Here is a 24,322-nt window from a genome sequence, read left to right on the forward strand (position 1 = left end):
TGCGGGCACCTGTGTGGCTCAGTGGTTAAGTATCTGACTTTGGCTCAGGTCATGATCCTGGGGTCCTGGGATTGAGCCCCACGTCAGGTTACCTGCTTGGCAGGAAGCCTGCTTTTCCCTCTGCCTCTGTTTGCCGCTCCCCCTGCTCCTGCTCTCTCTCTCTGCCAAATGAATAAATAAAATCTTTAAAAAAAAAAAAAGATTGCTCATGGACACGAAGGAAGTACACCTGGCATGACATGCTACCTACTAAAACACCCGAATAAAAACTCGGAAGCTCAAACAATATCTGCGGTTTAGAAATTCAAGGGGCAGACTTAACTGAGTAATCAAATAACAGCAAATTTCCCGAATTTGGTGATAGAAACAAGTGTACCTTATCAAGGATCTTAGCAAACCTCCAGAAGAAACACGTGCAGAAAACCACACCTAGACACACCCAAGCCAAACTGCCCATGACCTTGAAAACAGCAGACAAAAGCGACCACTGCGCACCGAGAAGGATTTGAAGGCCTGGAGCGAGGGAGCGTTGCACCAGGAACAGCCAACGCAGAACACAGGAGGCCTCCCCTGGGAAGGACAGCAGGGAAACTGGCAATCCAGGACGAGACAGCCAGTGAGACGCCCTCGGGAAGAATGATGAACTAAAGACAATGCTGGATCACCATGAAGAGGAACAAAGAGTTTATCTGTCACACACCCTTTCAAGCAGAGCCAGCCGACACAGACTCTGGGAAAAGGGGGGAGAAGTGCTCGCAGGCTAAGGACAAAGGATCCCACTTTGAAACTGGATCTTCCAAGGGACTCTCCAACACTGGAAATGGTAAATATGTGGGTAAATTTTTAAAAAACTGTATCTCCTCTTAATTTCTTCAAAAATAGGTCTGATAGTCTGGAGTGATGCAAAGCATAAATGATCATTTTGTACTGCGGAATTTTTAGCATATGCAGATACACCACATAATGAAAACAATAACATAAAGCAGAAGGGTAATAAATGGAACTCTACAGTGGTCAGGTTTCACCGTTTTACATAAAGTGCTGCATTATTAACTCTAAGTAGATGGTTTCTGTCTCCACAGCTAGACGTGGGGACCCTTTAAAACCCTGGGACCGTGTCATATAATGCCTGGCACACAGCAGACACTTAATAAATATTGGCTTCTGTAGAAGTCAGTCTCCCGAGACTTTGATTACCAGGATTCAATTCAGGAGTCCAGCAGCCCCTGAGAAAGCAGAGAAAATCTAGTTTCCACAACAACGAACGTGAGACGTGACGGCCAGCCACCCCCACAACCTGAGTTACAAAGCAACCAGGACATTCATTCACTCCTGCTTGCAAAAGTGAGAGATCTGAGTTTCAAAAAGGAAGAAAGCAGGTCAAAAACTACCCTACAACAGGTAAATACAAGAAGGAGGGAAGGAGGGAAGGAAGGAAGGAACTGGAGTATTCAGTATAAAATGCATGAGTTAATCAAAAGTACCCAATCATCCTAACAATGAGTATAGTAGAAAGAAACGGGGGATTCATAGTAAATATGTAAGGGCGGGCAGAGGGAGTGAGGATGTGTAAAGCACATCTGAACCAGTAAGAGATCTCAGCTGCAGGGATTTCTGTTTTGTTTCATTTTAAGAACTGGAGCTATGGGGGCACCTGGGTGGTTCAATGGGTTAAAAGCCTCTGCCTTCGGCTCAGGTCATGGTCCCAGGGTCCTGAGATCGAGCCCCGAATCGGGCTCTCTGCTCAGCGGGGAGCCTGCTTCCCCTTCTCTCTCTGCCTGCTTCCCTGCCTACTTGTGATCTCCTTCTGTCAAATAAATAAATAAAATCTTAAAAAAAAAAAAAAGAACTGAAGCTATGTATTTCCTCTTATACAGAACAAAGGTGCATGTTACGTAAATGTGGCTGGTCCTGGGGTCTGGGGGCAGTGTGCATGAATATGCTGCTGGTGGCTACTCAGAGCCAGAGAACTAGCCTCCCTAGCACCCCAAGTTGGTCCCACACACTCTGACTGCAGCTCCGACCCCGTCCGTGCGGCTACCTGACTTCAGAGTACAGCTTGGGACATCATGTCCCCCCAGTGTGGCTCAGGGAAGGTACATTAAGTAAGTATCACTAAGTCACAAAGTGGGCAAGTTCTTCCCACCCAATTCTCTAATGACATCAACAAAGTTGTCTTCAGGTGCTATTAAGTCAGTAAAACTGGCTCATCTTGCTTTTTCATACAGTACAGACCTCACGCTCTGAAGCTTGGGCAGGCAGCTATGTCTATCTAGAATTTAAGGTTATTTTATTATCTTACGATATTTTGGTTACGTTTCATGTTGAGGAACTGATACAGGTTTTCCAAACCTGAAGTTTTCCAAAAAAGAAGTTATTGATACAAAGAAAAATAATAATAATAAATAAAAAACAGATAAAGCAAAAACAGAAAAACTGAACTCAGAAATGACTGACTTCTGAAAAATAATGGATTAGTGTAATCCAAGGAAAATATTTCCACTAATGACATCATATTCATGTGCAAATAATAATGCCTTTTATTTCAAGTACTGAAAAAAATTTTTTTTCTTTTTTTGGTATAGGTAAACTTTTTCTCTTGTGTGGATCAATATCCTGGCCCCTTTCAAAATTAGAAGATCCTACCTGAGGCTAAATTAATGAGATTATCATTGAGATTATTACTATTAACCTACAAATGATATATTAGATTTTTTAAAACTATTTCATGAAAGCACCAGAGTTTATTAAAATGTACATGCAAGCAAGGATTGGCTCCCTTTTCCACAAAGTGAATGAAAGTAGCCAGCAGGATCTTCAATGTCACTTGTGAAGGCGTTCGACCAGGTGCTGTGGTTAATAACCTCTTCCCATGATGTTTTAATGCTTTCTTCATGAAGTCTTCCAAGACAAACGAAATCAAGCAACAGCTGATAAACTACATAGTAACAGAGCAGGAGTTCTCAGCCCCGGCACAACTGACATACTCATTCTGGGGCAGAGGCTGTGCATCAAGAGATTTTCAGTGACAGTCCTGGCCTCATCTCGCTAATTGCCAGGAGCTTCTTTTCCCACAGTTGTGACAATCAAAAACATCTCCAGACACTACCATAAGTCCTCACTTGAGAAACACTGTAAAAGAGAAAGACTATCAGGAGTCACCACCTGAACAGCCCGTGTTAGATCGCTGGTCCCGGGAGGGGGCGGGTCTGGGGTCAGCAGGGAATATCCGGCCCACCTTTGCCTCTCGGAGCTCTCTCACTACTCCTCCTCCCCTCACTGCCCTCTCCTCCAGCCGCATGGTTCCTCCTCCCCCTCACTGCCCTCTCCTCCAGCCGCATGGTTCCTTGCTACTTCCCAAACACTCCAAGGGCCTTTGTACTGCAGGATGATTCCCCTGCCTGGAACTCTCCTCCCCAGAATGTCCTCCCTGACCACCTCTTTTCTCCTCTTCTTTTTTTTTTTTAAGATTTTATTTATTTATTTGTCAGAGAAAGAGCAAGCACAAGCAGGGGAGCAGCAGGCAGAGGGAAAAGCAGGCTGAGCAGGAAGCCTGATGCAGTACCCTGGGATCATGACCTGAGCCGAAGGCAGTTGCTTAACCAAGTGAGCCCCCCAGGTGTCCCCTCCTTCTCCTCTTTAAGATTTGCTCATTCATGGGCGCCTGGGTGGCTCAGTGGGTTAAGCCTCTGCCTTTGGCTCAGGTCATGGTCTCAGGGTCCTGGGATCGAGCCCCACATCGGGCTCTCTGCTCAGCGGGGAGCCTGCTTCCTCCTCTCTCTCTGCCTGCCTCTCTGCCTGTTTGTGATCTCTCTCTGTCAAATAAATAAATAAAATCTTAAAAGAAAGAAAAAAGATTTGCTCATTCATCTGCTCCTAGTTTCCTTTTGAAGCTAGCCTCCCACCTATACCCCACCCTGCCATGATCTCTTTTTCTATTTTTCCAGAGAAATTATCCCCTTATAACACATAAAGTGTTTACTTCCTATGTTTACTGTTTATCAGCTGGGTTCACTCCCCCATCCAACCCCCCCCACCAAAAATTTTAACTCATTGATATGCGTGGCACACAGTAGGCACTCAGCTGAAGTTGCTGAACAACTAAATGAATGAATAATGAAGATCCGCCAAGCAAGCTTGCTGTGCCCGACAGTGGCAGCAGCACATAAAAGGATTCCTGCTCTGATAAAGAATTTTCTAGAATTTACATTTCTAGCCCCTGCTAAGAGGGCATGTTGTCTGGTGAACTGTTCACAGGAATAAGAACTGAGGTCTACATGGTGATATCATGAGCAGTCGATTATTCTCAGACCCAACAAGTCCAGGTCACCCACAAGCATCAGGAATCTCAAGCTTTCAAGTTAGAAATGAAACATGAAGTAGCAAATAAATAATTCCTGTTCAAGTTTTTTCTCTCTTTTCTTATATTTAAATAAATAGCTGCCCACTCCATTCATGAAAGCTTAATGCAGAAAAGTGAAGCGTTCTTATCAACACAGCTTCTAATAGTAACTTCAAGCCTTCTTGGCTCAGTTTAAAATCTAAAAACCAAGACTGACCCCGACTGCCTTGATCTGCCACCTCTGCCATGACGGACTTCTGAGCCATGGCCACTCTCTGGGATTCTGCCACACATCAGGTTCACTGGCAAGTTTACGCAGGACATCACTGACCCTTTACCAAAAATGAGTAAAAATTTAAAGCTAACAAAGACCAGTAGGGGAATGGCTTGGAAGAACTGCTAGTTTGCTACATCCGGATGGGTGGCCTCTCCCATCATCTTATGCTCAGCACCCTGCCCCCATGCTGCCATGCATCCACGTGCCGCCATGCCTCCCTGAACTGTATGGCCAGTATCCCAGAGGCTCTGCTACAATCCAGGCAGAGGCTGTGGCTACCACCTGCCCTGCGGAGGGACGGGCCAAGTTTAATAACCCAGCTAATCAGCTAAAAGATATGCAGCTTACCTCCACCATCCAACCAAAACCAAAGTGGTTCTGCAGCAGTAGCCCTGCGCCCATACAACCCAGGATGAGATTGGTTCCTCTTTGACAAGGTCCTGATCAATTAACAAAGAGTCACATAATCTAGAATCCTTTAACCTGAGGATAGGTAACTAAATAAAAATTTCAAAAAATAAAATAAAACCCTATTCCTTGATTTAAAGTTCCGCCAGAAAAACATATTTCTAGAACCTACGACTCTGAGGAAAAAAAGGATTTATCCTCTTTTATGCTAACTCAAGGGTCATCTACTAAAAATAATGAACACTGCCAGTATATTCATCATTTAAAACAATCTGGGGCATGAGATAAATGAGATGAGGAGGCTCTAGCGGAAACACAATGGATCCTCGAGCACTCGCCTGTGCGTTGATGCTTTTCACAAGACACCAATCTGTCTTAAAACGGCTAAGCACAAATTAATGTTTCAAGTATAATTGGTAGGTGAATGTGCTTTACAGGTTCAAAGTAAGTACATATAATCTAAGAAAAACAAAGAAATGTTGCAGTCCATTTTACATTAAGAAAAAGATCAAATGATCTAGTACCAAAACAGAAAGCATGTTAACAGCAAACCCACCTCAAACATATTTTCCTCCCATTGTGGTTAACTTCAAGTGACAAAAGTAAACCATCATTCAATATTCGACAGAGTATTGGTGATTCAGAGACAAGAAAAACATGGTCCGGGACTCCAAAGCTCCCCAGGGAACAAAGATCGTCACATACATAACAACCCACAATACTCAGGTGGCAAGAGCCATAGGATACGGGTATAAACAAACCGGGGAAAAACCAGCTCTGTCTGGAAGAGGGAGGGGGAGACAGGAGATGCTTCCCTCCAACAATGATATTTGAGCTGGGCCTTGAACGGCAGGTAGGAATTCACCACAAAGGAAGAGAGAAAGAATCTGGGAAAGGGAAAAAGAACATTCCAGATGAAGAGAAGAGAAAAGCAGAGTAAAGTACACGGAGTGTCTGCTGCCTTTGAGCAGTTTGGGGAAGCCAGAGATTTCACACAAAGCCACCAACCCGACTGAAGAGTCACACTCGAATTGGCTTTAAGTGGAAAGGTGAGAAAAAATAAACACAATAAAACATACCCAATGAGCTACCGTTATTGGCCCAGACGTGAACAGAGGTAGAGATGGAGGCAGGACGTTAGAGCATGTCTATCCCAGCAAGCATTTTCATTAAGAATCCGTTCTCCAGGCATACCCAATATTTACGATTCCCCATTCAACATGTCATCCTGTCACTATAAGTCTATGTGAGATATGCCACCCTGGGCCAGCCCACTTATCCATACAATCCAATATTCTGTCTCTGACACAGCACTAGGGGACACTGGTGGGGCGAACATGATAGATGTGGCCCGCTCTGTCTATGTCCATCTCAAAACATCAGAATATTGGTTGGTGATGTCCAAGAAGGAGTTTAGCCTTATTTGCAAAATTCGTACTTTATAAAAACCCAGAAGGATGTATCAATATTGAACTCACATAATTAATAATTTCATAGAGCTGCTCATTAGCCACTCTTCAATGAACAATTACTAACTCTTTGTAAGGCCTTACACGATTTGGGGGGGAACAACAGTAACCCATCCATTAGTGTGTTATTTCAAGTGGCTTCATTCCTCTTGCTAATGGGCTTGTAAGTATGAATGCAGATTCCTATATTGGGATTATTTCTAATAGCTAGACTAGACAAGCCTAGCCAATCTAAAAGATAAAGAATGGTTTTGATTCTTCACTGGCTTTTGGGGGAATCTGATACCCGCACACTGCAGGTCCTTGTTGACTTAACTAAATTTCAACAGCAAGTTGCACAAGCTAACTTGCTCTATATAAATGCCATTCTCTAACAAGACCCATGCTGATTTATTAGCTCTTGTATGAGCAGATCCGTCCAATGCATAATGTTTTATATTGCAAATCTTTGAGGGCTACTGATGGTTATTACCAGCACTATGCAATGGGCTGGCTGAAAAGACCAACTTAATTCATGAGCAGCCGTCCTTTCTACACCATGCATACATGGAAATTCCTCTTTGATTTGTGGCTTTAATCATGGCTTCCAAAACCTGTCATTATTTACGACTCTGACTTTTACACTGACGGTCAGCGGGAAACATTTACTCGGTTACCTGATAGGAAAGAACTCTGCAGCTCAAAGCGGTTCGTGTGCTCCATTTTGATATTACACATCTCAATTTTCTTGCCGACTCACCAGGTTGGGGACAGAGCTAGAGGAGATGGGAGTGACAGTGCTAGAGTCTACACAGTATTAACGAACGCAAAGATAATACTTAAATATGCAGTGACTTCTCCAGCCAGACTTGAGGCAGATCTGAAAGGGGAAAAAGGCTGTAAAAGAAAACCAACAATCTTTGGGGTAAGTATATGTGCACATGGGTCTCCATTTTCCTACTATTCAAAATATTTGAAACCATCAAGTGACAATGACCAACATAAAGTCCCTTCTTTATTGACCACCTTGCCCAAACTGCTAGGAGGGTTGCCCTCCTCCTTTATTTATTTTTTTAAATGATTTTATTTATTTATTGGAGAGACGGAGGTAGAGAGAGAGAGAAAGAGAGAACATGTGTGCGAGCAGGGGAGGAAGAGAGGGAGAGACTCTCAAGTCGACTCCACTCTGAGCGCAGAGCCTGACAGGGGACTCGATCTCACAACACTGAGCTCATGACAGCTGAAACCAAGAGTCAGAAGCTTAATCAACTGCACCACCCAGGCCCCCTGCCCTCCTCCTTCTGGAAAGCAGCAAACTCTTCCATGGGTGCATCCTGCTCCAACCCGGTCTCATACAATCCAACCCCCACTGCCTTCTGCCCTCTCTTTCTGCTGTCATCTTTCCCTTTAGGGGGCACCTGGCTGGCTCAGTCGGGAGAACATGAGACTCTCTTGCAGTCAGGAGTTTCAGCCCCAGGTTGGGTGCAGAGGTTACTTAAATTAATTAATTAAAAGCTTTACAAAATAAAGTCAGTATGTCATTTTTCCCTTTTCACGAACTCCCTCCCTCAGTCCATGGTTATGTTCTCCTCCGTAACTTGATTTTAAAAAATCAGTACCTTCCAGAAAATCAAAACATAACACTGTTCAGAAAAGTGTATAGATAACAATTGTCCCACCTGACAGATTTTCACAAACAAACACACGGTTGTAGCTAACATTCAGCTCAACAAAGAGAATTTTACCAGCATCTCCAAAAGCCCTTCAAGATCCCTTCTGCTCACTATCCTACCCCAAGGGTGACCTTCAAACAGCCTGGATGACACCAGCTTTGTTTGTTCTTCTACTTCATATAAACAGAATCACTCAGTATGTACCCTTTTGTGTCTGGCATCTTTCACTCATCATTACATTTGTGAAGTTGATCCACATTATTGGGTAGACTTGCAAATCATTCACCATTACAGCTGCACAGTTTTCCATTGTGTGAATGGAACCACAATTCATAATCCATTGTACTCACAATGGACATGTGGTTAGGCTCCAGTTTTCAACTACGAAGAATAGTGCTATTATTTCATGGGTGAAACAGACAAAGGGGATTAAGAATACAATTATTGTGAAAAGCAGTACGTAATGTATAGAATTGTTCAATTGTTTTATCATACAACTAAAACTAATATTACACTGTATGTTAATTATACTTCAATAAAAAATTTTTAAAAGAGCAAATATAATAAATATAAATACATATGTGATATACATGCAATATATACATTGTATACATATGTGTATATACATGTATCTATATCTATGTTGATATAGATATAGATATAGATAGCATTTGGAGACAAAAAAGATTAACTACAGAAGTACTAAGAGAATTTACCCTGAGCCCATAATACAATGTCTGGTAATAGTACACAGTCAATACATAATTATTACTTGATTTTTCCCCCTAACTACTCAATATGTCTGAAGTTTTCATCTATGGATAAAGTTAACAAGGCTCCAAGACCATAAAAGGCGCTCAAAGATTAAAGACAAACAAACAGGGGCGCCTGGGTGGGCTCAGTTGCTTGAGCATCTGCCTTCGGCTCAGTCATGAGGCCAGAGTCCTGAGATCAAGTCCCACATTGGGCTCCTTGCTCAGCAGGAGTCTGCCACTCCCCCCTGCTTATGCTCTCTCACGCTCTCTCTGTCTCTCTAACAAATAAGTAAATAAATAAAATTTTTTTAGAAATAAAAAATAGAAACAAACAAAAAAGAATGGTGCTATTATGACCATGCCTTTTTGAGAATAATACGTTCACATCTTGTTGGCCATATAACCATGAAGAGATTACTGAGCCATTCAAATCTTTTTTTTTTTTAAGGTTTCCAGAGTTAATAAATATAAATAATGCAAATGAGTTCTGGGCTCTTCTATCCAAGAAAAGCAATTGACCTCAATCCTTCCAGCTGCTTCTCCTTGAAAGGGTCTGCTTTCCTCTGCTGTGGGCTTGCATGAAGTGACCGTTCCCAAAAGTATCCAATTACCAGCCAGTGCCCAGAATACAGGAGGTACTCAATAAACAAGCCCTGAGCTCGTAGACTGTAGTCCACGTAACTCCTAAAGCCTTCCCAGCTAATCCTGGTCTGGCTTCTGCTCCTCGACTGCCACAGAAGAGCCCTCACAAAGCTCACTGAAGACCTCCTAACTACCAAAGCCCGTGGCCTGTCTTCAGGACTCATTCTCCCTGACCCTTCAGTGGCAAGTTTGGGCAGGAACAATCACCCCAAACAAAACCTTGGCTTCCAGGGTCCCCTGGCTTCTCACCTCTGGGATGTTTGTTCTCCAGGCCTCACTACTAGAAGCTTCTGCTGCCGGGGGCACCAGCCTTCACCTCTTCTCCTGCCCACACCCCCCGCCCCTGCCCCGTGCTGCTCTTATCCACTCTCCTGGTTTCGGCTTCCATCCACCACTAATGACTCCCTCCAGTCCTAACTCTGCTCCAGAGCCCTACAAGGGGGCTTTTCGGCGGCCTCCTGGACTGTGCCCCCAGGATCTCCTAAACACGCCGCAAAAGCAACTGTCCGGATGGAAAGCATGACCTCCCTGCATACTGCCTGGCTTAGTCAGTGCGCACTTCTGCGCGTCTGTCACGTGCCGCTCAGCAGGCAAGACCCTGGTGGTCCAAGATGGGGAAGACCGGGTCTGACGGACCAGAGCAGGTCTCTGGCCACGCCTGGCTTAAATGCTGCCACAGGGCTCGGGGAGGATGAGGAGAGGAACCTCGCCTAGCCTGGGTGGCGGGAAGCAGAAGTGCTGCCACAGGGTCTGTCTCTGAGCTGACTCTTCGCTGCCGGAACTAGCTCTAGGCCCCCCTTGCTGCTCTGCCGCCTTCCTCCTCCACTGAGACCCTTGCCTGGGTCCCTGGATCACAACACTTTTTCCATCCCTGGCTTGTTTCTCCACTGTCGGCCCTCTACAATGTAACTCAGCTCCAGTACTCCCCTGATTAGAATCCTCCAGTGGCACCCCATGGGCTCCCTGAACAAAAGGCAAACCCCTTATCCTGTGAGGGGCTGAAGGCCACATGTGGTAGCCAGCCCCCACCCCCCACTGCTCTAACTTCTGTGTCCAGCGCTCACTGTGCTCCCAATGCACGGGTCCTGAACAACGACAAGCCCCTCCATCCTCAGAGTCTGTGCCCCTTAATGTCTGCTGGGCCCAGAGGCTTTCTCCAGCTCCGTGGAGGAACATCTCTATCTTGTCAAACCTTAGAGCACTTCTCAGAGCTCCAGAGAAGCCTTCTCTGGCCACCGCGTAGAACAGCAACTCCATCCCACCAACAGCCCTGCCGGGCCCTTCGGATCACACTCACCGGTCCCACATTCTGCACCACACCCACCACTCGCTCATTTGTGTTGGCTTCTTAATGGCGGTCTCTGCCACTGGACTGACAGCTCCGTGAGAATCGAAATCAGATTTGTCTCACTCCCCTCTGTGTCCATAAGGCCCAGTGTGGTGCCTGGGACTTAGTAGGACCTGAATAATTTGTTACTCATGTCCACCAACAGATGGAGAAAATGAACAGCAAGTCTGCCAAGGCACGGTGGCGAAGCACAAATTCTGCAGCCAGACTCCCTGGTTTGACTTTCACAAGCTGCGTTGATCGGGGCAAGTTCCTTAGACTTTCTGTGCCCCTTAGGAGCCTTGCTTGGTCACAAATAAAGTTAAAAATACCTGCTGCATAAGGTATTTGTAGTTAAATACTAGAAGCGCTCACAGCAGAGCTCGGCACATATCAGCCCTAACTAAACGGCAGTTCCTGTACCACTGCCTGGGTTACCTAAAACCTAAGTCCCAGCAACACATCGACGGACTCTACCACCTCTCGGGGGAAGTCTAAACCCCACGATGGGAAGACAGGTGCTTACTCTTCATGGGTGGGCCCCCCATCTACCTGCACGCTCTCTCCCACTCCTTGGCCCTGCACACCCCTTGCCCCCAAGTCCCCAACCTTCTCATCACATAACCACTTCTGCACACGTGGGCCCTCTCCCTGGCATGCCCCTCCCCTTCTTTGGCCTGACCCAACTCGAAGGCCACCTCCCCTCCTAACCCTGATAGCTGCGTGGCTCTGTCTTGCCGCTCTGCCTGCTGGAGCCCCAAGCGGGCTGCCTTCTGCACCACCTCTAGCATGCACCTCCCCACCAGGCAGGAGCATCCGGGGATGGAGCCCAGGGCTTCTTCAGCCCCCTGTCCTCGGCACCTCCTGCAGTCCAGCCCCTGGAAGGGACTGGAGAGACACCTGTTACCGGATGAATGACTTTCCAAACATGGAAAGCAACCACTTGCCCTCATCTTAATTTTTTCCCATCAGGGTTTGAATTAAGTGTATTGAGTGTCAAAACCACTTTCTTTTATTACCTAGGTTTTGTTGCAAATTTTCTGTTTAAAAGATCTTACTCTGGGGCACCTGGGTGGCTCAGTCAGTTAAGCGACTGCCTTCAGCTCAGGTCCGTCCTGGGATGGAGCCCCACATCAGGCTCCCTGCTCAGTGGGAAATCCGCTTCTCCCTCTGCCTCTGCCCCAAGCCCGGTTGTGCGTGGTCTCTCTCTCTCTCAAATAAATAAAATCTTTAAAGAATCATAAGTAGATAAATAAATACCTTATTTATTTGTCGGGCGCCTGGCTGGCTCAGTCAATAGAGCAGGCAACTCAATCTCAGGGTCATGAGTTCAAGCCCCACATTGGGCGTGGAGCCTACCTAAGATAATTAATTAATTAATTAACTAATTAAAAATAAAAATAAGGGCGCCTGAGTGGCTCAGTGGGTTAAGCCGCTGCTGCCTTTGGCTCAGGTCATGATCTCAGGGTCCTGGGATCGAGTCCCGCATCGGGCTCTCTGCTCAGCAGGGAGCCCGCTTCCCTCTCTCTCTCTCTGCCTGCCTCTCCATCTACTTGTGATTTCTCTCTGTCAAATAAATAAATAAAATCTTTTAAAAATAAATAAATAAATAAATAAATAATAAAATAAAATAAAAAGATCTTAATTTGTGATGTAGAAAGCTATCTAAAACCCTCTTTTTAAACAAAGACAACTTCAGGGAATCTCTGATGTTCATCTGTTTTGTGTTATAGGAAATGGAAAACACAGAGCAACAAAAGTAAAATACATTATAATGATCGGAGAGGGGAAGCAAAGTTGCTTCTGCGTCCACCACTCTGACTCTTTCATTCCTTGCCACCTCACCCTGCTGGGAGGACAGAGATACATGTTTTCATCCCCAACATACTACAGGATAAATGAGACACAAACCTTGACCAATATGTCAAGGGTTACGTAACAAAACAGAGGTGATGCTAGCAAAAAGCTCAGCCCTTCAAACTGAACCCGGCAGGAAAGACAGCCTATAAGGTTGGCTCAGCTAATAGACAAACTTAGAGGCTCTGACAGAATGAAGTCAAGTTTGATTTAGAACAGGGGTTGGCTAACTATGGCCCATGGACCAAATCCAGCCTACTGCCTGTGCTTGTAAATAAAGTTTTATTAGAAAACAGCCATACCCATTCATTTATATATGTCTGTGGGTGCTTCCAGGCTACAACAGCAGACCGGACTGGCTGCATCAGCCCTTCTAGCGCACGAAGCGATGCGAAGCGGGGAGGGGGGAGAATATGCCCATCTCTGATTTAGAGAATAATGCAATATCAGGATTTTTTTTCCATTTCCCAAGTATTAGTATACTCAAGTTCCTGTTCCTAGTCAAGCTAGTTCACTTCAGGGGGGGAGAGAGATTGTTGTTGTTGTTTTTAATTGACAATCTTCGATTCAAGTTTATCTTAACAGTTCAGAGAAAAAGCTCAATGGTTTGGTTTGGGGCTCAAATTAATATAGCTTCTTCACTTTGGGGGCACACAGCCTGGCTGTGGTCCATGAACAGAATATTTTTAGAAACTTGGAACAAAGCAGGCAGGTGAAATGGAATGCTTTCTGCTCAAAGGGTGTCTTTCATCCCAGCTTAACCGTATACCCTGCCCCTTCCAGCTCAAGGTCCGAAGAGTCTGTATTCCTCCATCCCAGCTAATCCTATTTTCTATGGAAGTTCAGATATCACTGGCTGGCAGCTACGCTTTCTTATCAACAGAAGTATGCCCTCTTCCAACTTCTTTCATAGATACCTCTTAAAAACGAAACATTCGAAAACGATTTATTCCCTAAATGCTAACATATTCTACCCGTCTGTCTTCGGAAGCTAGATGCACCCTCCAGTAATGCTGCAGGGACTTCGGAACTGGGATCCAGCTCTTCAACTCTTTGTACAGATGCTGGATCACATATGAAACTTTTACCTCCTTTCTCAAACACTCCGTATTACGGAAATTTCCAAGCACATGCAAAAATAGAGAACGGTATTGTAAATCCCCATGTCCCCAACAGCCAGCCTCAATAAGTCTCAATATTCTGCCTTTCCCCCCATTCATCCTTCTTCCCAACTTTGTGCTTGTTTATTGTTTGTTGCAAAATCTGAAAGCAGATCTCCCTCATCAAATCACTTCACCCATAAATGCTTGTTTGTTCCTGTTAGATGAGGCCCCTCCCCTTTGAACAAAGCTGTGTTACCACTGTCACATCTGACAAAGTTCCTAAGAATTATTATTTTTTTTAATTTCCTAAGACTTTTTAACATTTAACTTAACATCTACTACCCAGGCCAACCTCAATTTCCCCCACTGTTGCCATCCCGTCTTATTAAAGCTGGTTTGTTCAGCTAAGAGCCCAAGTATGACCACAGAGTATTTTGGTGATCGGTCATTTAGGTGTCTTCTCATCCACGACACATCACCCTCATTCTTGTTTTCAACTACCACCAGCATATGCTTAGATGCTAACTGGCCAAGCAAACCTCACCAAGGGCAGCATCTCTTCAGGCCGCACCTGCTATAAGCAAACACATAGGCCCCATAAGCACAGATTCACACAGCTCTACTTTCCAGCGCAATCCGCCAGGCTACCCCACACACTTTCTGCTCTCAAGAGAAGGAATTCAGCAATCTAATTCTCAAAAATTAAATCTTTTCTGTGCTGCGATGGCCTGAAGACTCTGAATGGTTTAAAAAAAAAAAAAAAAAAAAAACAAGGCATACATTCATTAAGGCTTTTTTTTTAAGTCAGCCAAATTTAATCAAGAATCACAAAGTAAATCAGACAAGCCTTGTAATCCATTATTGTTACAAGTAACAACATTAATTAAACACCTAGCTCAAACAGGACATTGGGTTATAAAAAGGATGACCTGTGTCCCTGCCCAAAGCGACTTACAGCCTAAATGAAGCAGTTATCACATCACTTACACAAAACACCCACGGAAGACGAGACCTAAAACCACCCAAACTGACATCCACACCTCCACCATTAGGTTAAGAATATCGGTGAGGCTGATCTGGGTGGCAGACAAGAAAACAAGAATCAAAAGAAAGAATGTGACTGCAAGTTCTATCATTTCTGAGCCACACTAGGTAAGTTACTGAAGCTCTCTGATTCTCAGTTTTATTATTTGTAAAATGGGAATAACCTCACCTACCTCATGGAGCAGCCATAAACACTGAATCAGAAAATCCTACATGAAAGCCCACACTAGTAATGATGAGGAAAATAATAAACTCAATTAACTCTAAGATTCTTTATGCCAGGCACTAAGCTAAAATGTTGTATGTGTACTATCTCATCTAATCCTATCAGTTTTATGAGGCATCTCTTATTTTTATGTAACTTTCCAGATGAAGAAACTGAACAGAATGAGTGAGGGATTGATCTGCTTGTCTAATAAGACACAGCTAAAGGCAGGAAGTGGGTCACAGGACCTCAGGGTTCTTGCTATTGATCATGGCATAATAATGCCTCCCAAATGCCACCACAATAAGGAGTAAAAGTGGGACCCAAGGAGTCTGGCAGGGGTGGGGAGAAGGCCCTCCTACTATAGCTATTAAACCAATTATATTATAAGTCATTATTTGTATTACATTGTAAAGTAGAGCACCTCGTTGCTCCCACCCCTGCTCAAACAGGAAGCCCCACAAGACTCCCAAAGATGCAATCCCAAGGCATGGGTATAGTCAGAGCCATAATGGTGGTTTCCTTCCTTGTTGGGGCAAGTCTTCAGCTGTCTGCTACAGAGTATTTAAGGCCTTCTCTATTATGAGAAGATACCCAGTAGTTGGGTATCAAACACCCAATACTTGTTCAAACAAGGCCAAAGTAAAATCAATTATTTTTACCTATAAAATCTCTTACTCTCTTTTAGTACATACATATAAAAAAGACTGAAGAAAGCTAGCCACCAGGAAAAAGCTCCAATTGCCATGACAGTTTGAGAAGCCCAACCAAGCCAAGTAGAAAAGGTATTTGGACAAGAACTGAGGTCCTGGCCAACAGTCCCATCAGAACTCCTGTGCATGAAGCCATCTTGGACCTTCTCACCTTCCCAGAGTTCAAATGCGAACACTTGAAGCTTCTCTATCACCCAGGCAACCCATAGAATTGTTAGCAATAAAATACTGTTTGGGGGCACCTCAATGGCTCAGTCGGTTAAGCGTCTGACTCTTGATTTTGGCTAAGGTCATGATCTCAGGGTCGTGAGATCGAGCCCTCCTCAGACTCCGGACTCCCTGCTCTCTGCCAGTCTGCTTGAGATTCTCTCTCTTCCTTTCCCTCTGCCCCTCTTCCCACTCATCCTCTCTCTCTAAATAAATGAATAAAATCTTTAAAAAATAATAAATAATAATAACAAAATGCTGTTGGTTTAAGCCACTAAGTTTTGGGGTAATGTGTTAAATAAATAAAACAGCCAGCAATCTGCCTTTCCCACCAGGCCAAATACCCAATCTATGCATAGAAGTTCACTGATGTTTACCAATGGAAATGCTACATTCCTTTCATTCAAGGATGTCCATTGGCTGAAACACTTACCTCTGTAAACCCAGGATCATACAGGACCTGGCTCAACAGGGTTACATAAATATGAATAATGATCACATTGATAACAACAGCAATGGCAGCTAATGTTTACCAAGTGTTTACGTACAGAGGGCCTCACACTCAACCTTTCATTCACTTCACCTTCACTAAAACCTTTGAGGTGGAACACTATTGTGCCCCTTTTGCAGATGAGGCCACCAAGGCCCACAGTGGTGCAGTGACTGATCCAAGATCATACGGCCAGTGAAGAGCTACACAGGACCTCCTTGACCTTCTGGCCACCTGGCTCCTAACCACTGGCTTTACTACCCCTTCAACTGCCATCCTACTTTAATAATGTTGCTTCCTTCTAAAGGAGACAGTGCCTACAAAGAGTTTAAAACTGTGCCTGACGCGCGGCAAGTTTTCGATAAACATCAGCTCTTCTGATGAGGAACCTGCAGACGGGGAAGGAAAGAAGAGAGCAAGCCTTGATCAAGGTAGCTGTTTTGATGGTTGTACAGGCCTCCTTCACAAGCAAGCACCCCAGGGTTTGGTCATTTTCTGTGAACAAGTCTGCTCTCTGCCTGACGGTGAACCCCTAGAAAGCTGCCCGTTTCTGGTTCCTCTTTGTAGGTCTAGGGCGCTGTACATGACTTGGCCCAGAACAAGTAGGTGCTCAAGAAACGAATGGAAAAGAAATGCTTCATTTACCACAAATGCGAATTTGCATTTACGGGATGACACCTCCCCGAGCCAGCAGTCCTTAAAGTGACCCCAAAGAAAAAGAGAGGGCAGGAAGGGACACGTGAACGAGAACCACCCAAGGAATGCCGGCCCCAAAGGGCTCCTTGGGATGAGAGATGGAGCTGGGCTTGTGGCCAGAACACGTGAGGAGTCCACAAGGAGGGCCAAAACCCCCCTCACTCTGAAAAGTCCCACAGAAAAAGTGGAGACCCCAGGTCAAAGTCCCCCCAGCCCCGCGGGGGCCGTGCCTCTTCCTGCCCTGTATCACCAGGACTCGGGAGGAGCCCTCCTGCCCCTCCCCGGCCACGGCGGGAGCAGGAGGAGGAAGAAAAAGAAAGTGACCGGAAGTCAGAAGTTTCCTAACAACGACCAAAATCCTCCCCCAGGAGGGGAGGGCTCCTCGTCCTTGGCCCGTCCCGCCCAGTGAGGAGGGACTGCCACAAGTGCATCCAGGCAGTTGGGGGCCCCGCTCTTCTGTCCCAGCAAGGAGGGCCTGGCCTGTAGCTCCCCCCCGGGCGTCCCGTGCACCCCGAGTTCTGTGAGAGCTTCCCAGGGAGGGGCAGGGGCGCCCCAACTGTTACTTACAATCATCTAAGTCATCATGCAAGTCCACAAAGTACAGAGGGATTTCTGAAAACCAAGAAACACACAGGAGTTACACGCAAGGAGAGGACTGCGGCAGGCGGGCTCAGGGGCGGGCGGGGGTCCCCGGGCCTTGAGGAGTGGTCTCGGCTGGGGGAGGGGGCGGGGAAGGGTCCGCCTCTGCGCCCAGGGAACCAACCCCACTCACCCGCCATCTTGGGATGGGCCAGGAGGCGGGGTCCGCGCGGGAGGGCGGGGCCGGTGGGTGTGAGGCGGGGCCTCAGGCTCCGAACCCCGCCCCCTAGGCCGGCCCCTCCCCGCCAGCCTCGCGGCGCCGGCCGGGCCCCGCCCTCGCGGCGAAGGTGGCTGCCGAGGTGGGCGGGGAGGTCAGGTGACCCGGCCGGCGTCCCAAGATGGCGGCGGTATCGGCGCCCGAGAGGCCGAGGCACGGTCCCGGCTGCTGAGGCGGGCCCCGCGCAGCTGGCAGCGGACGGGCCGGGCCGAAGGCTGGCGAGCGGACGGCCGCCGCCTCTGCGCGCTCCGCGGCCGGGGCTGAGCCGTGCGGCGGCGGCGCCGGGGGATGCTCGAGCTGGGCCCGGCCTCTCCCTCAACTTAGGGCGGCGGCGGGCCCGCGCCCCTGGCTCCCGGGCCATGGCGCTGAGGGAGCTCAAAGTGTGCTTGCTGGGGGTGAGTGGCGGGGGGCTCGCGGGGGGCCGGGGGGGCCGGCGACCCAAGCGTGCTCAAGTCCTCTGCGCCCCTTCCCCCAGCCTCGGTGCAGGACCTGACCCGGGACCCTCCCTCCGGCCCCGGGGCCGTCCTGCCCACCTTTCCGCCCCCTCCTGAGGGTCTTGCTGGCCGGAGGGACCCTTCCCCCGCCCCCTTATGGTGTCCAGGGACTCTTCCCGCCCCCAGCGCGTAAAGCGCCTTCCCTGCCTCTCCACTGCATCTAGGTCGAGAGGAGTTCCTCGTTTCCTCCGAAGGTACTGGTTAGAAGTTGGCCGAGTCTTCCCCAGTGAAACCGGTGGCGGGCCTTACGGTTTCACAAGCAGAGTTGGTCCCCTTTCTCGTTTGGTTGGAGTTTTGAACTTGTGGGATACCCGTGATCCTTCTCGTAGAGTTACTTTCTCGGGGGGACGTTCACATCAGGAAGCCCCCCAAAAAGGAGCTGGAAGCTGCTGCTTCCTGTCTTGTGCGGGGAACTTGGCTTCTTCAGATCATGCCTTCTCCAGTGATGCTCTTTTGCCTGAGTTGCTGCTTTAAAGACTGAAAAAGATTCCAAGAACTAGTCTTCCCCGTGCCCAAATAGGGCGGGGCCGTGATTTGTCAGGGATTACTCAGAAATAATTCAAGAGTTCATAGTTTACTTACACATATTAAAAAGCCAGTGTGTCACTTTTCACACTAAGCCGAAACTTTGGGTTTTTTCAAAGGGTTCATGTTCTTAAAAACTGCAAACCCCCCGTCCTGTAGTACCTTATGACATCTAATTACTCCCACCGAATGTTTACGAAAACCTTCTTTGGGTCCCTTCACTTCTAAAAATTAGCCTAGGAGATGATTTTTCTAAAATCCCGAGTTTCAGGCCCAAAGTCGTTTTCTTTGTCTGCATCCAGGTAAACTTAATTCACCCGTCTCGTTCTTTTTCAGGATACAGGCGTAGGTAAATCGAGTATCGTGTGGCGGTTCGTGGAGGACAGTTTTGATCCAAACATCAACCCGACAATAGGGTAAGAGATTAAGTTTATTGAGCGTATATCTCAAGATGTATTGGAAGTACTTCCAGATTAAAAGGTTTGTTATGGGGGCGCCTGGGTGGCTCAGTGGGTTAAGCCTCTGCCTTCGGCTCAGGTCGTGATCCCAGGGTCCTGGCATCGAGCCCCGAGCCCCGCATCAGGCTCTCTGCTCAGCAGGGGCCCTGCTTCCCCTCCCTCTCTGCCTGCCTCTCTGCCTACTTGTGACCTCTCTCTCTTTGTCTCCGTCAAATAAATAAATAAAATATATATTTTTAAATGTTTTTTAAAAAAAGGTTTGTTATGGGAGTGGGGAGGCGTCGCCATTTTACATTCCAGTGCATTCACAGATGGTGGTTTCCATCATCTCTGGAACAACTTGAAAGCGTTCACTGAGGATTGGTTGTGTCTTAGGAAAGTTATTTTTTGATGTGTGAGGGGGAAACCTGAAAATATGAATGAAAGTTTTACTTAGTAGAGCATATTTCAGTCTATAAATATGAACAGCAACGACATCTTGAAATAAAGCAGAAGAAACAAGTCCTGATACTCTTCTTTCAGGCGTTCAGCTAAAAGGTAGTTAGCTGGTTTTCGTTTCTCCTGAAAAGTAGGAGGTATCCGTCACACTGGGAGGGCTGGCAGATGCAGATGTGGACGCCCAGGACAGGGCTGTGGGCCCATCGCTGCTGCTGCCTGTCTGAACCCTTCTCAGACATTCCTGCACGAGTAGTAATAATGAATTAATACATTAATGTTGAAATTGACACTTTTTCTGGGTGTCTGGTTCTTGGGATAAATGAAATTGGTTATAGGTTTTTGACTATGAGAAAGTTTCTCGGGGGGCACCTGGTGGCTCAGTGGGTTAAGCCTCTGCCTTCGGCTCAGGTCATGATTCCAGGGTCCTGGGATCAAGCCCTACATCGGGCTCTCTGCTCAGCAGGGAGCCTGCTTCCTCCTCTCTCTCTCTCTCTCTCTGCCTGCCTCTCTCCCTACTTGTGATCTCTCTCTTTCTGTGTCAAATAAATAAACAAAATCTTTAAAAAAAAAAAAAAAAAGAAAGAAAAAGTTTTTCAGGGTTTTTAAATATTGTAATATTAACACTTGCTCTGTGAGAAGTTGTGTTTTATAGGTTTCAGTACTGTGTTAGGCTTGGAAAATTAAATAGCTGCTGTGCTGTTGTTACTGCACACCCCTCATCAAACGGTTTCTTCTGTTGAAAGAAAAATCCAGTTCTGCCCAGTAGTTTACAACATACACATTCGAAGCCAAGGGGATGAAACCATCACTAACTTTCTGAAATTGAAATGCCTTTCGATAGCCTTCAAGAAAGAACTGGCTATGTGCACATTGTTAATACATGACCTCATGTGTCTCAGGCCCTGCCTGCTGCCACCTGCCTGGGAAAGAGAAGTGACAGGAAGCGATAGCAAGTAGTGCTGGTGACTCAGTGAATGACACCTTTCACACCAGGTCAGAGCTGCAAACAGCTCAGAAAGACAGAAACACCACCTTGGTTAAAAGTGCTCCCCGAGAGACAGCCAGAGGACAGGGAGGAGTATGGCTCCGGCAGCAGCCCACAGCCCTCTCCGGGGTGTCCACAAACTTATTGCCAGCCCTCCCAATCTGACAGACACTGCAGTTCCTCACCTGGAGTCCCGCCCTCTTCCCCAGGTGGTCTTGGCTCACAGTTCACAGGAAAGAGGAAGATGAGACTTTCCCCAGTTTCCTTCCACTTTTCCTTGTTTCTTTTTTCTCAGCCTCAGCGGGTATGTTCCTCCTGTGTGACCACGTCCTCACACACCTGAGCTTTGAAGGGCCCTCCTCAACAGTTCTTCTTCCCCTGCCCTGCCTTCTTGTCACAGCCTGCGCACTTGTTCCTCTTTTCCCTGCTCTACTAAGACAGTTCCATTCCCCATGCCTGCCGCGCCAGTGGTGGCGGTCTTGGAAGAGCAGTCACTCCTTCCTCAACTACTGCTCGCTCTTCTGCCCACTGTTGCCGCCATTCCACCCCCCCCATTCTGCGAAAACCACGCTCCCTGTGTACCAGTTTCCATCTCACTGCCAAAGCCAAGGGCTTTATCTTCTTTCTTTATCCTTTGAGTGCCTTCTATATGCAGATCCTAGACTGGGTGCTGGTGATTTAGACCACGGGTCAGCAGACTCTGGACCTTTGGCCCACCTCCTATTTTAATAAATAAAACTTCATAAAATCATAGTCACACTCGTTTATTCACATATTGTCTCCACTTCTCTCCACCTACAATGGCAGAGTTGAATAGTTGTAATGAAGGCCCTATGGCCCAGAAAGCTGAAAATACATTCTGTTTCGCCCTTTTCAGAAAAAGTTGGCCAACCCCTAACTTAGATAAACTTGGTTCCTGCCCTCATGGACCTTACCTACAATGAGGAAAGAAAAACATTCTAAAACTAATGTACCGGAAATTACTTACTTGACCCTTTTCTGTGCTGCAAAGGAGAAGCATGAGTGCTCTAAGAACATGTAACAGGCTCCTGGCCAAGGCCTAAAGGAATGGCTGATGCCTAAGGGAGACAGTGGAAGTGTAAAGCACTTGGAAGCCATGACATTTAAATATTGAAAGATGAGTGGATTATATAGTCTATAATTTTAGCTGTGTTGGAAGGTGCATGGTAGTACCTCATTCTGGTTTTAATTTCCATGTCCCAAAGATGGAGGGCAGATGTGCAGAGGGAGACTGGAGGGGCAGAATGGCTAAATTTCCATTGTCCAAAGAAAACTCCAATTTAAGTCCAAGCCAGGTGACTCTAAGGGCCCATGCTTCCCTCCACTCTGCCCAGTGTGACATATTTGGCCATTAGGGAAGACCATGAATATGGGAGGAGAACTTAGGACAGGAGAAGGAATGGACACCGAGTTCTGCAGGGGACAAGGTCCGAATCGTAGGTTGGAAATAAGGGCCTGGCCCTAAGGAGAAAGGCTGGAGAAGTTGACTTGAGACTACATTGCGCAGGTGAAGCTGAGTTGTGGGAGGGGATGAGAGCACTGGGAAACATGGGGAGCAGAGCACAGCTGAGGAGGATGTGCAAGATGAGCTTTGTGGGAGGTCGGGTGGGGGGGGCGGATGGCAGCGGGAGAGGACAGTAAGGGAGAATTCTCACGGAGGAAGAGAACTAGAGAAGACAAGAGTTTTGTTCCAACTCAGCCCGTGGTGAATGATGTTGGAGCCTCCCCTGACCTCCGGGACCTGGCCCCTGTTGATTCACCAGCCTCCTGGTCACCCCTCCAACATAATCCTTTTCTCCTGCCTCATAGTTCTGCTGTCTGCTGTGCTACTCACTCCCTCACCACCACCAACTAGTTAACTTCTACTCTTGAAAAACTTTCGATTACGGTATTTTTCAAAGAGCAAAGATGTTTAATTTTGATAAAGTTCAATTTATCAATTTTTTTGTAGTTCATATTTTTCGTGTCCTCTACGTCCAAAATCACAGATTTCTCCTGTGCTTTCTTTTAGAATTTTAATAGCTTTATGTTTTAAATTTTACTTTATGACCTATTTCTACTAGCTTTAGTTTACCATGAGAGGGAATTCCGGGATCATTTTTTCGATGTGTCAATGTAGTCATTATAGCAACATTTGTTAAGTTAATTGTGCATTTATTAAATTACCTTGATGCCTTTGTCAAAAATAAACTGATAAGTATTGTGGGTTTATTTCCGTTCCATTGATCTGTTTGTGTCTCCTTGTGCTGGTATGATAAACAGTCCTGATTCTTGTAGATTTATAGAAAGTCTTGAAATCAGGCAATATGTAGCCTCCCATTGTATGTATATTTTTCAAATCTGTTTGGCTTTCTCAGTCGTTTGTATTTATTTAAATTTTAGAATCACAATGACCAATTTCTGAAAAAAAGCTGAAATTTTGATCGGGAATGTAGCAAATCTATTGATTAATTTGGGGAGAATTGGCAATATTGCATCTTATCCATAAACATGGTATATTTCTGTTCTAATTTAGTTCTGATTTCTGTCAACTAAGTTTTTCCGTTGTCCCTGTGCAGGCTTTTCACATATTTTGTTAAATTTATCCCAAAGTATTTCATGTTACTTTATGATTCATAGATGGAATTTTTTCATTTTAACTTTTAATTATTGCTAATATATAAAATAAATTTGATTTTTACATATTGGCCTTGTGACTTTCTAAATTCAGTTAGTTCAGGTACCTTTCTCATAGATTGCTTGGGATTTCCTTAGGTGTACGATCATGTCCTATGTAATAAAGAGTTTTACATCTTCCTTTCCAATGTATATGCTCCTAGGATAAATTTCACTTGGTTATTATGCATTATTTCATACATTATTGGGTTTGATTTATTAAAATTTTGCTAAGGATATTTGCCTCCATGAAGTGGGTAATTATAGTTTTTTGTAACATCTTTCTCTAGTTTTGGTATCAGGGCTTCATAAAATAAGTCGGGAGGTGTTTTCTCATCTTCTTTTTGAAAGAGTTTATGTGGAATTGGTATTACTTCTTAAAGGTTTGGTATGATTCACAAATGAAGCCATCTAAGCAGGGAGTTTTCTTTGTCAGAAAAATTTTAACTACAGATTCAATTTCTTTAATAGATACAGACGTATTCCCAAGTAAGCTTTTGGCAGGTAGTATCTTTCGATGAATTTGTCTGTCATATCTATTTTTTTAATTTATTAGCAGAAAATTCATTAAATTTTTAATTATCCTTTTAATATCTTTAGGATATATCCAGCTATATTACGTTTATTAGTTTTAATGATCATCTCAAAGGACCAGTTTATTTCATTAATATTTTTCTATTTTCTATTTCATTGTTTTTTACTT

At 45.7% G+C, this 24,322-nt stretch overlaps 2 protein-coding genes across 7 annotated transcripts in view; one reads left to right on the plus strand and one right to left on the minus strand.

Moving 5' to 3' along the window:
• LOC101690113 (serine/threonine-protein phosphatase 4 regulatory subunit 1) overlaps window positions 1–18,984 on the minus strand; it is an 81,525-nt gene extending 62,541 nt beyond the window's left edge. For 2 of the 6 annotated variants that reach the window (XM_045070621.1, XM_045070623.1), the window contains exon 1: window positions 7,153–7,505. In XM_045070621.1, coding sequence (XP_044926556.1) covers window positions 7,153–7,213 — 61 coding nt within the window. In that variant the 5' untranslated portion in view covers window positions 7,214–7,505. Of the gene's footprint in view, window positions 1–7,152; window positions 7,506–17,754; window positions 17,800–17,959; window positions 18,045–18,786 lie in introns of those variants that run through there. The other 4 variants (XM_013060137.2, XM_004759922.3, XM_045070620.1 and 1 more) reach the window with 4 other exon arrangements.
• The window catches only part of RAB22A (RAB22A, member RAS oncogene family), a 56,443-nt gene continuing 50,233 nt past the window's right edge, over window positions 18,113–24,322 (plus strand). Inside the window, exons 1-2 of the mRNA XM_045070624.1 lie at window positions 18,113–18,438; window positions 19,399–19,478. Coding sequence (XP_044926559.1) covers window positions 18,403–18,438; window positions 19,399–19,478 — 116 coding nt within the window. The 5' untranslated portion in view covers window positions 18,113–18,402. The remainder of the gene's footprint in view (window positions 18,439–19,398; window positions 19,479–24,322) is intronic.

This window comes from Mustela putorius, unplaced genomic scaffold (genome assembly GCF_011764305.1).
Source record: "Mustela putorius furo isolate JIRA1106 unplaced genomic scaffold, ASM1176430v1.1 tig00003972_pilon_pilon_pilon, whole genome shotgun sequence".
Lineage (NCBI taxonomy): Eukaryota > Metazoa > Chordata > Mammalia > Carnivora > Mustelidae > Mustela > Mustela putorius.